Genomic DNA, 16000 nt, shown 5'->3' on the forward strand with positions numbered 1-16000 from the left:
GACTTGATCACTGCCAATGGAACTGTACGCCGCCATGAGGCCATAGAAGAACGGATGGAAGCTTTGCTATTGCCAGACAGAGTCGTGGTGAGCAGGGTTGAGACCTACATTGGAGGAGTCAAGGGAAGCAGTAAGAAGTGCCCTCACTGACAGAACATCCAAAGAAGCCCCAAGACCACTTACCAAAGAAACAGTCAGTCAATCTGTGTTCTTTGAATGTCCCCGATGTGAAGAAGAAAGGAAAGATGGAAAGTCTTGAGAAAACATTGTCCTGACCCTACAAGAGCAAGTCTCAGAAGAAGAGGACTGAGATAAGGTGCAGCTGTGGGCTCCCGGAGACCATAGAAAGTGGCTAGTGACCTGCTTTCACTGCCAGCCAAAGAGATATGGCAGGCCTTAGACACAGAACTGACTCTACACACCCCATACCAGCCACAGAATAGAGGGAAGGTTGGGAGGATGGGGCAGTGTAGAAGGCAAGGGCATGAGAGTCTTCCCCTTGAATTGTTCAGTGTCAGAGACACCCCAGCAGGGACCACTAGGTTGAGACCCTATGAAATCCTGTTTAGAAGTACCCCCAGATACTTCAACTAAGCTTGTTGTTTGTTTAAACATTTACCTAATATACGTTTTTGAGTTTTCTCCTCCAGATCCAACCAGATCTAGATTTTTCTCTTTCCTTTTTCTCTCTTTTTCTCAATCTTTCTCGCTCTTCTCTCACTCTTTTTCTTTCGGACGAAGATCCATGCATTCCACAACAAAGAGATGTCGGACCTGAGACCAGGAGATGGCTGTCTTCCCTCTTCTACCTGATACTTTGTGCCAGGACGATGATATCTAAGCCTGGGGACCAGAAGATGACTGTGCATCCCATCTTTGATGATGTCCCACCATTACCTGAGGACTGCGGAGCATGAGACTTTGGTTGAAACCAACCCTGATAAAATATTAGCCAATTAAAGGACTACTGCCACGTTCCCCCTTCCTGAATAACGTGTGCCAGTGAAACATAGCCGTGAGGAGTCTAGAGAATACGGTCAGGATCTGGATTCCTATGCATAGTCTGTTGGGTGGGGAGATTCATCCACAAGGGATGGGTTATCTCGTGAGTGAGGTAACCATCGGCATTAGGACAGATCAATAGACCTGGAAAAGTAAGGAAAGACTTTTTGGCCATCCCCAAAGGGGGGACTGTTATGGACAAGATTATGAACTATTAGGAGTATATAAGAGTTCTATGGAGATATCCATAAAAAACAGGATTTAAAGATGGTGTTTGAACTGTACCACATATATCTCTTGGCATAAGACTCAGACAGACAGAGTCTTGTGACAAGTGAATCATGCTGACATTGCTTAATATAAATGAGGAACCAAGCACATTACAGTAAATTGTATATCACAGAATAAGCTGTTCTATTTTATCCAATAGGAGACGTGTTACGTATTCTTGGCACCTAGCCAATAACTCCGTTTAAATGTTTGTCCAACTTCCGGAATAAATCAGTCTTACTTTCTATTCATATCAGAGTACATCTCTGGTGTGTGTGTGATAGAGAGTGGTATGCATGCTACCACGAGTGACTCATAATTTGGACTGCAGACAGTTTAAGAGGGATGCATGACTAGATTGCATCAAAGTAAATTTATGGCCAACATTAACAAGAGAGAAGTCTCAAAAGACTTATGAGGCATGCAAGAACTGAGAGGAGAGATTCAGGAGATCTTCCTGCAGGGATCCAGACGCCAGTCCCTGGTGAAGCTTCTTATACTAAGCTCTTAAAAAGGGTTAGAAGACCTTTTTAGAGGAGGACATGTGTCTGTCAAAATCCTATCGTGCTCTTGGTAGAAGATCTTCGTGATTAGGGAACGCCACGTGTTGACGGAAAGAAACCTCAACATGGAAAAGAGAGATGGAGCAATACTTTACATGGAGAGTGGCTCTCGTACCTGAATAAGGTCCAGCATACCCAAAAGCAGTGGTGTCCCTCAAAGATTTGAATAGAACACAAGAAGCTCTTTCCTGGGAACAATGAACTGTGGGAGATCCAAACTCCTCTACAGGAGCATCTACAGAAAGGTGGAGAAGGTTCATTATCGGGAACTAGGAGGGGGCTCAACTGGACGAAGGTCTGAGCTGGCAAAAGCTTCCAGGACTGGACCACTGACTTGGAGAGGCTGATTAGGGTCGCCAGGCTCTAGGTAATGGTGCTGACCCAATAGGAGGCGCTTAGCTCCTGTCAAACACGGACTAGGGAATGTCTGACGCATGTCACAACACAAAGGGTACAACGGCATGGAACGGAAGAGGAAGACCCTGACGATAGAGAGCGAGGGATGGGACACCTCCTGGTACTATCCTGTGTCTGGCCCGGAGTTCCCCTATTATCCATATACGAGTCTTCATATATAGTACCTGTTCGTCCACTCACACTGTATAGTACCAGGGTCGTAGAGTACACTAGACGTCACCGCTACTTTAATGTAACACAGGGGAAGACAAAAGGAAATGAAAGAAACTTGGACTGCTGCAGCCAAACACCAGGGCTGCAGACAACACGGCTCCAGCAGCCTAACACCAGGGCTGCAGACAACACGGCTCCAACAGCCAAACACCAGGGCTGCAGACAACATGGCTCCAGCAACTAAACACCAGGGCTGCAGCCAAACACCAGGGCTGCAGCCAAACACCAGGGCTGCAGCCAACACGGCTCCAGCAGCCACTAGATCTGGGGTCTCAAACTCGGCTGGGTATAAAGGCTGCACATAGAAAAATAAAAATTTCCAGGGGCCGTATTCTTTGCAGAACAAAGTGACATTTTTAGTGATACTGCTATACATCTTTGGTCACTTTCTTGAACATTTTTTGCTTGTCTATTATAACAAATGTACACTTTTTAAGTTTATATGTAAAAAAAGCATTTTAAATTGTAAAAGAATTTTTTTTTTTTTTTTTACATTTTCTCTCCTTATTGAAGGTTATATTGTTTTACAATTAGCAGCATCATATAGTAATCTTGACCAACTTCTTGTAGTAATGTGCCCCATCCTTTTGCCCTATACTAATATGCCCCATCCTTGTGTCCTGTAGTAATGTGCCCCATCCTTGTGCCCTGTAGTAATGTGCCCCATCCTTGTGCCCTGTAGTAATGTGCCCCATCCTTGTGCCCTGTAGTAATGTGCCCCATCCTTGTGCCCTGTAGTAATGTGCCCCATCCTTGTGCCCTGTAGTAATGTGCCCCATCCTTGTGCCCTGTAGTAATGTGCCCCATCCTTGTGCCCTGTAGTAATGTGCCCCATCCTTGTGCCCTGTAGTAATGTGCCCCATCCTTGTGCCCTGTAGTAATGTGCCCCATCCTTGTGCCCCGTAGTAATGTGCCCCATCCTTGTGCCCCGTAGTAATGTGCCCCATCCTTGTGCCCTGTAGTAATGTGCCCCATCCTTGTGCCCTGTAGTAATGTGCCCCATCCTTGTGCCCTATCCTTGTGCCCTGTAGTAATGTTCCCCATCCTTGTGCCCTGTAGTAATGTTCCCCATCCTTGTGCCCTGTAGTAATGTTCCTCATCCTTGTGCCCTGTAGTAATATTCCCCATCCTTGTGCCCTGTAGTAATATTCCCCATCCTTGTGCCCTGTAGTAATATTCCCCATCCTTGTGCCCTGTAGTAATGTTCCCCATCCTTGTCCCCTGTAGTAATGTGCCCCGTCCTTGTCCCCTGTAGTAATGTGCCCCATCCTTGTCCCCTGTAGTAATGTGCCCCATCCTTGTCCCGTGCAGTAATGTGCCCCATCCTTTAGTAATGTCCTCATACTGGTCCCCTATTATGCCTCTCTTCACATTGGTTCTTTTGGTGCCCTCGTATGTGCCCACGATCAGTGTTGACAGCGTTTTGGATGTACAGTGTCTTCGCTGCATAGTACAGAACAAGCACAGTAGATGGATTTCTAGAAATGCCCTCTGCTCTTGCTTTTCCGCAGCAAACACTGACCTGCAGTGCGGCTTTTGGAGCCGCAGCATGTCAATTGTTTGCTGCAGAGTCGCGAGTGTTCTCTGCAGGGAGAACACAAGCGAAACACCGCAACTGCCTGAACCCGGGGGTCATGGGTACGAGCAGCTGCGGTCTCCTGCGGAGGAGATTCGCGGCCCCGCAGGTCAGGACCCGGTGGAAAAACATGAAAAAAAAGGCAACGCCAAAAGGTAAACTCCTCACTTAAAGAAAACCCATTCTCCAACCCCCAGAGCAAGGCAGAGTAGTCAAAAAAGAGACCCGGCGACAACCAAGCTGCCTGGTGTCCAAGAAGAGGGAATAGTCCACTGGGCGGAGCCAGCACTCTGCTGCTATATCACCGCCTCCTTGGCCATTGAGTGTCTAATTTGACAAATTTGCAATAAGTTCACACAAATCAGTTCATGAAAGACTCGGAATAAATTAGAATTTAAAGATTTTAATAAGTAAAGTGCTTAAAATGAACATTTCCTGGTAAACAAGCTCTATAATACAGACATAGGAGGGTCCGACGAGGAATCTGCAGCATGTAATATTATTACGGGGTATTTCAGACACGGAGGTATCTTGGCTGGGGGTCGTCTCTATAATGGGGGGAAAATAGCGCCGTCGATCCTCTAATATTGCCCCATGGTTCTCAGCATCATTCTCTGCACCCCGGTCACCTGGAAGGAATTCTTTGTGGCTAGGAGAGAAAAATATACATGGAATGGGGTAAGAATCTGCTATTGTCACATCGGTTCCTCAAATTTGGGCAAATCGGCTCATATGAGGATGTATTATGGGGCTCATAAGGCAGCGGGGACGGGGCAAACCGTGATCGGCCCCTCATCTATCAGATCTCTCCCATATTCTCAGAAATCTATCGTCTTACCATAGACCAGGCCGGTGTAGCCCCACCTGAGGAGAAAGAAAAGGTTAACTTCGTTAATAATTTGCAGAAAAATCCTTCTGGAGCCGCAGACACCAGGATCCAGCAGTAATCTGCAGACACCAGGATCCAGCAGTAATCTGCAGACACCAGGATCCAGCAGTAATCTGCAGACACCAGGATCCAGCAGTAATCTGCAGACACCAGGATCCAGCAGTAATCTGCAGACACCAGGATCCAGCACTAATCTGCAGACACCAGGATCCAGCAGTAATCTGCAGACACCAGGATCCAGCACTAATCTGCAGACGGATCTATGGGATCTATTGGAGGAAACCTATATCAAGTGCAGAAATGATGAGAGACAAACGGGACGACAACACGAGCAAAGGAAGGTAAGAGCAAGAAATGCAGAGGAATACAAAGAAAGAAGAGAAAAAATAAATAAATAGTGTACGGGAAGGGGTGAGCGGAGGAAAAAAGAGGGCGAGGGGCAGAGGGAAGACGAGGCGAGGGGCGGAGGGAAGACGAGGCGAGGGGCGGAGGGAAGACGAGGCGAGGGGCGGAGGGAAGACGAGGCGAGGGGCGGAGGGAAGACGAGGCGAGGGGCGGAGGGAAGACGAGGCGAGGGGCGGAGGGAAGACGAGGCGAGGGGCGGAGGGAAGACGAGGCGAGGGGCGGAGGGAAGACGAGGCGAGGGGCGGAGGGAAGACGAGGCGAGGGGCGGAGGGAAGACGAGGCGAGGGGCGGAGGGAAGACGAGGCGAGGGGCGGAGGGAAGACGAGGCGAGGGGCGGAAGACGAGGCGAGGGGCGGAAGACGAGGCGAGGGGCGGAAGACGAGGCGAGGGAGGAGGAAAAGAGCGTGAGGGACGGAAGACGAGGCGAGGGAGGAAAAGGAGGTAGGGATGGCAAGGTAGAGCAAGGTGTAGGGAAAAAGAGGTGAGGGAAGGTGGAACGAGACAAGGTGAGGGAGGGGCGACAAGAAAGGTGAGAGGGTAGGGAAAATGAGGTAAGGTGAGGGCCAAAGGGGAGGGAAGGTGAGGGCCAAAAGGGGAGGGAAGGTGAGGGCCAAAAGGGGAGGGAAGGTGAGGGCCAAAAGGGGGAGGCAAAGGAGACTCAGGCGAGGGAAGAAGGGAGAGGGAGGGATGGCAAGGTAGGGAAAGAGAGGGAGAGAGTTTGAGGAAGGAAGGGTTAGAGGGCAAGAGAAGAAGGGAGGGTGAGGCAATGGGAGGAAAGGAGGAGCAAGGCGAGGGAAGAGCAAGACGAGGAAGGAACTAGACAAGGGGAAGGAAGAGTGAGAAGAGGGGGGAGGTGCAAAAAGAAAGAAGAGAGGGCAAGGGTGGGAGGGTAGGGAGGATGAGGGCAAGGGAAGGTGAGGGTGAGGGAGTACAAGGCAAAAGGAAGGTCAGGTGAGGGAGGGCTGAAGTGAGGCGAGGGATGGTGAGCGCCAGAAACAGTGATGATGAGCAAAAAGAACAACACTAGTATGGACCAGAGAAGAAAGAACAAGATGAGGACAGGGAGAAACAGAACGCTAAAAAACAAAACTAGAAAGAAAAACATGTGCAAGAAAATACAAAGATACTAAAAGGACACAAAGAAATGGTGGACAGTTACAGAAATAGAGAAGAGAGGGATGAAGATAAAAATAAGACAAAAGGATGGTGACTAAGCAGAGAAAGATAAAGAAGATGAAGCAACATAGATACAAAGAATATGAAGATGACAACACAGAAGAAGACAGAAGGGGAGGAAGACGAGAGGGAGGAAGACGACAGGAGGAGGAAGAAGACGACAGAGGAGGGGGAAGAAGACGACAGAGGAGGGGGAAGAAGACGACAGAGGAGGGGGAAGAAGACGACAGAGGAGGGGGAAGAAGACGACAGAGGAGGGGGAAGAAGACGACAGAGGAGGGGGAAGAAGACGACAGAGGAGGAGGAAAAAGACGACAGAGGAGGAGGAAGAAGACGACAGAGGAGGAGGAAGAAGACGACAGAGGAGGAGGAACAAGACGACAGAGGAGGAGGAAGAAGACGACAGAGGAGGAGGAAGAAGACGACAGAGGAGGAGGAAGAAGACGACAGAGGAGAAGGAAGAAGACGACAGAGGAGGAGGAAGAAGACGACAGAGGAGGAGGAAGAAGACGACAGAGGAGGAGGAGGAAGACGACGACAGAGGAGGAGGAAGACGACGACAGAGGAGGAGGAAGACGACGACAGAGGAGGAGGAAGAAGACGACAGAGGAGGAGGAAGAAGACGACAGAGGAGGAGGAAGAAGACGACAGAGGAGGAGGAAGAAGACGACAGAGGAGGAAGACGACAGAGGAGGAGGAAGACGAGCCAATGGAAATCTATTCCAGGAGATAACAACTGACACTCAAGACTGATATTCCCCGTTGGGGTCTTTCTCATTAGTTGCCCCCTCGGTTTTCCCCAGGTTTAACCCACTAGTCTCCGTTTATTACCAGTCCCAGCAGCCATTGGGGTTGGTGGCGATGGTTCTGGCCTGAGGATACAGGATGATGAAGTTGTTGAGATCGGCCACCTGGTTGTACCCGCCATATCTGGCAAACTTGTCAGTAATTTTCTCCCTGTAAAATACAATAAAATGTAGTCCTCAGAGGTAAAGATGATGAGACCAGAACCCAGAGGCCGAGCCCGGAGGCCGAGCCCGGAGGCCGAGCCCGGAGGCAGAGCCCGGAGGCAGAGCCCGGAGTCTTTCAAGACAATTATTAAGTTGGAAAGGAAAATTCTTCTTTGGGGATAAACATTTAGATATTTTATCTTCTGCCCCTTTAAGAACAAGAGGCTTTGTGATCTAATGACCGGGTCTTGCTGTCCTGTGCCCTCCAATCCTGTGAATGTGAGGAGGTCACAGGACATTGCCATCTAGTCGTGTTGCCATAGCAACCTCAGAGCAAGCACAGGTTATTCTGAAATTACCATCTACGGAGTCAGGGTCTATAGAGGGGGCCGAAAACGTGACAAGTGGTAGAAAGGAACATCTCTGGTTTCTACAGACCTTTCATTTTGAGAGGTGACATTACCTGCCCTGAAGACAGCCGTGGAACGCAATATGGAGTCTGCACCCTGCAATAGCATCACATCAGGTTCAGAAAAGTCTCATATTCACAAAGCAGTACAGAGAATGAATTAGCCCTTAAAGGGGTGGTAAAACCGCCCCAAATCTATCCCCAGGTTCTGGTATCACAGCAAAGTCTCATTGACTTCAATGGAGCTGAGCTGCAATACCAGAGACAACCTACAGACAAGGGCAGCGCTGTTTTCTCTAATTGTGGACAACCCCTTTAAGGTGACGATGACTCTCCCTTTAAGCGCAATGTCTTCTAACTGTGGCACTTACTTGCTCCATTGCTACAAGCTGTGGGGACGTAAATGTAGCCGGCGGTGTCCATTCCATAGGTGATAGCAGGCGCCAGATTAAAGAATTCTGATTGGTCAAACAAAATCAGCTGAAAATAAAAGCAGAAAGTGAAAAACAGCCCAAAACTTATTTTTCACAAAATGTTGCAAGTGGTGGGGTTATGTTGGAGTCCCCCTTTAAATACCCATAATCCTACCTGTCCGGACTGTCCAGCGCTGCTACTTGGTTTCTGTGAAAGCAGAACGAGGATATAAAATGTCACCCGAGGGGCTTAGCTCATTTTTACAACACGTTTTTATCCCCCCACCCTCGAGCATTTACCTGCAGCCCCCCGTGGATGTGATTCAGAGCTTCATAGGCCCCGTTATAGTTGCAGTTATTAATATATTCCTTGTTGAGGGCTCCGCAGGCTCCGCCGTAGCTGTCAGTGGGCTGCGAAGAAACAGTTATCATTAGTCAATCAGTAATTCCACCAATTAGCATCATTCAATGCTCCTCGGGGGCGGAGCATCATAGATATGGAATTCCAATCATTGACTGTTCCTCGGGGGCGGAGCCTCAAAGATCATACAAAAGTAATAACACAGGAAGGAAAGGTTTAAAGTAACATTTTGCTTGAGAACTATATGAAAATCATTTCTACGCATCTAAGCGTGAAGTAACACGTCTGATAACAGATTCTCTACGGGCAGCAGAAGTTTAATTGCAGCTCTGGAAGGAGGAGCCAGCAGCGCTCACCATGGAATGCTCCGCCGCAATGTTATACACTGTTTTAATGGATCCAGAAGTGATATACGAGGCGTAATAATCCTCCAGCTTTTTGGCCACACCTATAATAGACAGTATCACACAGGAGAGGATTAGATACACAGCTCAGCAGACAGTATCACACTGGATAGAATTAGATACACAGCTCAGCAGACAGTATCACACAGGAGAGGATTAGATACACAGCTCAGCAGACAGTATCACACAGGAGAGGATTAGATACACAGCTCAGCAGACAGTATCACACAGGAGAGGATTAGATACACAGCTCAGCAGACAGTATCACACAGGAGAGGATTAGATACACAGCTCAGCAGACAGTATCACACAGGAGAGGATTAGATACACAGCTCAGCAGACAGTATCACACAGGAGAGGATTAGATACACAGCTCAGCAGACAGTATCACACAGGAGAGGATTAGATACACAGCTCAGCAGACAGTATCACACACGAGAGGATTAGATACACAGCTCAGCAGACAGTATCACAGGAGAGGATTAGATACACAGCTCAGCAGACAGTATCACAGGAGAGGATTAGATACACAGCTCAGCAGACAGTATCACACAGGAGAGGATTAGATACACAGCTCAGCAGACAGTATCACACAGGAGAGGATTAGATACACAGCTCAGCAGACAGTATCACACAGGAGAGGATTAGATACACAGCTCAGCAGACAGTATCACACAGGAGAGGATTAGATACACAGCTCAGCAGACAGTATCACACAGGATAGGATTAGATACACAGCTCAGCAGACAGTATCACACAGGATAGGATTAGATACACGGCTCAGCAGACAGTATCACACAGGAGAGGATTAGATACACGGCTCAGCAGACAGTATCACACTGGATAGAATTAGATACACAGCTCAGCAGACAGTATTACACAGGAGAGGATTAGATACAATGCTCAGCAGACAGTATCACACAGGAGAGGATTAGATACACGGCTCAGCAGACAGTATCACACAGGAGAGGATTAGATACACAGCTCAGCAGACAGTATCACACAGGAGAGGATTAGATACACAGCTCAGCAGACAGTATCACACAGGAGAGGATTAGATACACAGCTCAGCAGACAGTATCACACAGGAGAGGATTAGATACACAGCTCAGCAGACAGTATCACACAGGAGAGGATTAGATACACAGCTCAGCAGACAGTATCACACAGGAGAGGATTAGATACACAGCTCAGCAGACAGTATCACACAGGAGAGGATTAGATACACAGCTCAGCAGACAGTATCACACAGGAGAGGATTAGATACACAGCTCAGCAGACAGTATCACACAGGAGAGGATTAGATACACAGCTCAGCAGACAGTATCACACAGGAGAGGATTAGATACACAGCTCAGCAGACAGTATCACACAGGAGAGGATTAGATACACAGCTCAGCAGACAGTATCACACAGGAGAGGATTAGATACACAGCTCAGCAGACAGTATCACAGGAGAGGATTAGATACACAGCTCAGCAGACAGTATCACACAGGAGAGGATTAGATACACAGCTCAGCAGACAGTATCACACAGGAGAGGATTAGATACACAGCTCAGCAGACAGTATCACACAGGAGAGGATTAGATACACAGCTCAGCAGACAGTATCACACAGGAGAGGATTAGATACACAGCTCAGCAGACAGTATCACACAGGATAGGATTAGATACACAGCTCAGCAGACAGTATCACACAGGATAGGATTAGATACACGGCTCAGCAGACAGTATCACACAGGAGAGGATTAGATACACGGCTCAGCAGACAGTATCACACTGGATAGAATTAGATACACAGCTCAGCAGACAGTATTACACAGGAGAGGATTAGATACAATGCTCAGCAGACAGTATCACACAGGAGAGGATTAGATACATGGCTCAGCAGACAGTATCACACAGGAGAGGATTAGATACACAGCTCAGCAGACAGTATCACACAGGAGAGGATTAGATACACAGCTCAGCAGACAGTATCACACAGGAGAGGATTAGATACACAGCTCAGCAGACAGTATCACACAGGAGAGGATTAGATACACAGCTCAGCAGACAGTATCACACAGGATAGGATTAGATACACAGCTCAGCAGACAGTATCACACAGGAGAGGATTAGATACACAGCTCAGCAGACAGTATCACACAGGAGAGGATTAGATACACAGCTCAGCAGACAGTATCACACAGGAGAGGATTAGATACACAGCTCAGCAGACAGTATCACACAGGAGAGGATTAGATACACAGCTCAGCAGACAGTATCACACAGGATAGGATTAGATACACAGCTCAGGAGACTGTATCACACAGGATAGGATTAGATACACAGCTCAGCAGACAGTATCACACAGGATAGGATTAGATACACAGCTCAGCAGACAGTATCACCCAGGATAGGATTAGATACACAGCTCAGCAGACAGTATCACACAGGATAGGATTAGATACACAGCTCAGCAGACAGTATCACACAGGATAGGATTAGATACACAGCTCAGCAGACAGTATCACCCAGGATAGGATTAGATACACAGCTCAGCAGACAGTATCACACAAGATAGGTTTAGATACAAAGCTAAGCCAACAGTATTACATGAAAGGCTTAGATACATTGGCTGAGCAGACCATATAAAACCTCATAGGCTTAGATACACCGCTCTGCTGCAGATATAGGTCATGATTTTGGCTCTCACCCTGGACGAGGACGGAGTCTTTTGTTCCGGAGAAGATGAACACTCGACCACGCGCCAGATTTGACAAAGGATCTATTAACCCCGTGCTGGCGCAGGTCTCGGTGTACGCTTTTAGAGGGATCATGCTGATGCTGGATGGAAACTTCATACAAGCGTTGGTGGCGGTCAGCGAGTTCCCGATGGCGCAGTAATACGGGCCTGGAAGGAAACGCAAAGCAATGTATACACATGGCGGAAGTGTCAGGTGATAACCTGGAAAGATGGCGGCGTCTGACAACAGTGATCCCATAAATGCCCGGTACCTCCTGCAAACATCCCGGCGCCCACGACTCTGCCGGAGTGAGACACATGGAACTGGTTGGCCATATACGCCCCCGAGGAGATGCCCGAGACAGACACCGAGCTCTCCAGGTTGTAGGATTCTGCGGACACGAAGCAGAGACGGGATTTATAACATGTACAGGGAAAATAACAAAATAATTATCATAAAAATCCAATCTACAATACCGATACGACACAGGCAGTCAGGTAAGAAAGCAACGCATGGTGAATCCGCAGTAAATAAGCATTGCTGTAATTGCAAAAAGAACAAAATTAGTAATTTTTTTAAAATCTATATTTATGTATGGCTTTGTATTTTTCAAAAATTTTCCCTTTTTTTTTTTTACACCTTTTCATGATCTTTTTTTTGCCCGATTTTTTTTTTTTTTAATTCATATATTTGCATTATTTTTATTTTTTTACTATCTTTACACTTGATTTTTATTATATTTTTATATTTTGATTATTTGAACTTTTTACTTTTTTAATCTTAAAAAAAAACCAAATTTTTTATATTTCTGATTTTTTTATCACGATTAAAAAAAGTAAAAAATTCAAATGTTATATTTTTACGATCTATTTTTTTTATCACAATATAAAAAAAGTAAAAAGTTCAAATAATCAAAATATAAAAATGTAATAAATTATTTGAGCTTTTTACTTATATTTTTCTGATAAAAAAAATTATCACAAAAATATATAAAAAAAGTAAAAAGTTCAATTTTTTATTATATTTTGATTATTTGAATTTTTTACTTTTTTTATATTTGTGATAAAAAATTGAATCACAAAAATATAAAAAGTTCAAATAATCAAAATATAAAAATGTATTAACAAAAAAATTACAAGTATAAGTAAAAAAATAAAAATAATCCACATATATTAAAAACAAAAAAAAATTATAAAAATCGGGGAAAAAAATCCCAAACAGATCATGAAAAGATATAAAAAAAAACAAACACCCTCCAAACAGAGGTAATTATTTGAAAAATACAAAAAAAAAAACTATACATAAATATATAGATTTAAAAAAAAAAAAAAAAAAAAGGAACACACAAAATGGTGTAACTAAAAGAGAACTAAATATATAAACAGACATTGTAATTTATATATATATATATATATATATATATATATATATATATATTTATATTATATATATATATATATATATATATATATATATATATATATATATATATATATATATATATATATATATATATATATATATATAAAAAAAATGAAGGCCCAAAAAAATTCATTACTCATGGTAAGTTGTAAAAAAAGCCACTAAATCATAGCAAAATGTCAGACAGAAGAAATAAAGGTAGGGTTAAAATATAAAAACTATAAATACAAAAAAAAAAAAAAAAAAAATACGAAAAATATAAAACAAAGGATGATGTTTTGCAACACATCGTAAAGGGAGTCTCCCTGTTCTCACTCAGTCGTGTCTGTCCCATGCAGAAGCCGATGGCGGTCAGTATTAGTATGTAGCGCTCCATCTTTTGTGAGGAGATGCCGCTCGGTGGTGGCTCCACTTACCGTATCCGCGCTGCGGCGCTCCTTTATACCCTCGCACACGCGCTGTAATCTCGGTCACCAGCTGTTTACACGACCATGTGAAAAGCGAGAGCGGAGCAGCTTTCCTGCTTCACTAATGATTAATCACCAGTAACCTTCATTATCCGGCCATCACTCCTCCAATGTAGAGAATTTACCAAGGAAAAAGATACAGTAGATCCAAATCCATTCCCACCATGCTGACTGTTTCCACACATGCAGCCCCCGCACTGCTGAGAAAACGTGATCCACATCTGGGGAAGGAGGGAAGGAAGACACCGAAACATCCGACATTGCATTGCTTTGTCCGACCCCCCCCCACCTATTATCACGGGATTGTAATTATTAGAAATCATCATGGTTCCTCATGGGCGGAGAATCAGCGATAACAAGCAGCAACTGGAGGAACTCTATGCAAATACTGTGCCTAAGCTATCCACAGAAGTACATAGCGGCAGTATTATAGCAGTTATATTCTTGTACATAGGGGCAGTATTATAGTAGTTATATTCTTGTACATAGGGGCAGTATTATAGTAGTTATATTCCTGTACATAGGGGGCAGTATTATAGTAGTTATATTCTTGTACATAGGAGGCAGTATTATAGTAGTTATATTCTTGTACATAGGAGGCAGTATTATAGTAGTTATATTCTTGTACATAGGGGGCAGTATTATAGTAGTTATATTCCTGTACATAGGGGCAGTATTATAGTAGTTATATTCTTGTACATAGGGGCAGTATTATAGTAGTTATATTCTTGTACATAGGGGCAGTATTATAGTAATTATATTCTTGTACATAGGGGCAGTATTATAGTAGTTATATTCTTGTACATAGGGGCAGTATTATAGTAGTTATATTCTTGTACATAGGGGGCAGTATTATAGTAGTTATATTCTTGTACATAGGGGGCAGTATTATAGTAGTTATATTCTTGTATATAGGGGCAGTATTATAGTAGTTATATTCTTGTACATAGGGGGCAGTATTATAGTAGTTATATTCTTGTACATAGGGGCAGTATTATAGTAATTATATTCTTGTACATAGGGGCAGTATTATAGTAGTTATATTCTTGTACATAGGGGCAGTATTATAGTAGTTATATTCTTGTACATAGGGGGCAGTATTATAGTAGTTATATTCTTGTACATAGGGGGCAGTATTATAGTAGTTATATTCTTGTATATAGGGGCAGTATTATAGTAGTTATATTCTTGTACATAGGGGGCAGTATTATAGTAGTTATATTCCTGTACATAGGGGCAGTACTATAGTAGTTATATTCTTGTATATAGGGGCAGTATTATAGTAGTTATATTCTTGTACATAGGGGCAGTATTATAGTAGTTATATTCTTGTATATAGGGGCAGTATTATAGTAGTTATATTCTTGTACATAGGGGCAGTATTATAGTAGTTATATTCTTGTATATAGGGGCAGTATTATAGTAGTTATATTCTTGTACATAGGGGGCAGTATTATAGTAGTTATATTCTTGTATATAGGGGCAGTATTATAGTAGTTATATTCTTGTACATAGGGGCAGTATTATAGTAGTTATATTCTTGTATATAGGGGCAGTATTATAGTAGTTATATTCTTGTACATAGGAGCAGTATTATAGTAGTTATATTCTTGTACATAGGGGGCAGTATTATAGTAGTTATATTCCTGTACATAGGGGCAGTATTATAGTAGTTATATTCTTGTACATAGGGGCAGTATTATAGTAGTTATATTCTTGTACATAGGGGCAGTATTATAGTAGTTATATTCTTGTATATAGGGGCAGTATTATAGTAGTTATATTCTTGTACATAGGGGGCAGTATTATAGTAGTTATATTCTTGTACATCGGGGCAGTATTATGGTAGCTATATTCTTGTATATAGGGGCAGTATTATAGTAGTTATATTCTTGTATATAGAGGCAGTATTATAGTAGTTATATTCTTGTACATAGGGGGCAGTATTATAGTAGTTATATTCTTGTACATAGGGGGCAGTATTATAGTAGTTATATTCTTGTACATAGGGGCAGTATTATAGTAGTTATATTCTTGTACATAGGGGGCAGTATTATAGTAGTTATATTCTTGTACATAGGGGCAGTATTATAGTAGTTATATTCTTGTACATAGGGGGCAGTATTATAGTAGTTATATTCTTGTACATCGGGGCAGTATTATAGTAGCTATATTCTTGTATATAGGGGCAGTATTATAGTAGTTATATTCTTGTATATAGAGGCAGTATTATAGTAGTTATATTCTTGTACATAGGGGGCAGTATTATAGTAGTTATATTCTTGTACATAGGGGGCAGTATTATAGTAGTTATATTCTTGTATATAGGGGCA

At 43.8% G+C, this 16000-nt stretch overlaps 2 protein-coding genes across 2 annotated transcripts in view; one reads left to right on the forward strand and one right to left on the reverse strand.

Moving 5' to 3' along the window:
* Nucleotides 1–4552: 4552 nt before the first annotated feature.
* On the reverse strand, nt 4553–12110 carry LOC142300958 (poly(3-hydroxybutyrate) depolymerase-like). The gene is made up of 9 exons (XM_075341981.1): nt 11748–12110; nt 9001–9092; nt 8584–8694; nt 8459–8491; nt 8242–8350; nt 7925–7967; nt 7343–7468; nt 4880–4905; nt 4553–4690 (listed from the first exon to the last, which is right to left on the reverse strand). Exons 1-9 carry the CDS (start codon nt 12034–12036, stop codon nt 4623–4625), a joined length of 897 nt encoding a protein of 298 aa, XP_075198096.1. The 5' UTR covers nt 12037–12110; the 3' UTR covers nt 4553–4622.
* Nucleotides 11772–16000, forward strand: part of LOC142302566 (caprin-2-like) — a 46359-nt gene continuing 42130 nt past the window's right edge. Inside the window, exon 1 of the mRNA XM_075343670.1 lies at nt 11772–12275. Coding sequence (XP_075199785.1) covers nt 12008–12275 — 268 coding nt within the window. The 5' untranslated portion in view covers nt 11772–12007. The remainder of the gene's footprint in view (nt 12276–16000) is intronic.

Source organism: Anomaloglossus baeobatrachus, chromosome 4, assembly GCF_048569485.1.
Source record: "Anomaloglossus baeobatrachus isolate aAnoBae1 chromosome 4, aAnoBae1.hap1, whole genome shotgun sequence".
Classification (NCBI taxonomy): Eukaryota; Metazoa; Chordata; class Amphibia; order Anura; family Aromobatidae; genus Anomaloglossus; species Anomaloglossus baeobatrachus.

What these genes read in the sequence shown, in the direction of transcription:
- LOC142300958 (XM_075341981.1), bottom strand. Translation starts at nt 12,036, where the DNA reads ATGGGATCACTGTTGTCAGACGCCGCCATCTTTCCAGGTTATCACCTG. An exon ending in TTGCGGCGGAGCATTCCATG is followed by an intron (nt 8,695 to 9,000) that starts GTGAGCGCTGCT and finishes GTTTCTTCGCAG; the next exon opens with CCCACTGACAGCTACGGCGG. An exon ending in ACATCCACGGGGGGCTGCAG is followed by an intron (nt 8,492 to 8,583) that starts GTAAATGCTCGA and finishes CTGCTTTCACAG; the next exon opens with AAACCAAGTAGCAGCGCTGG.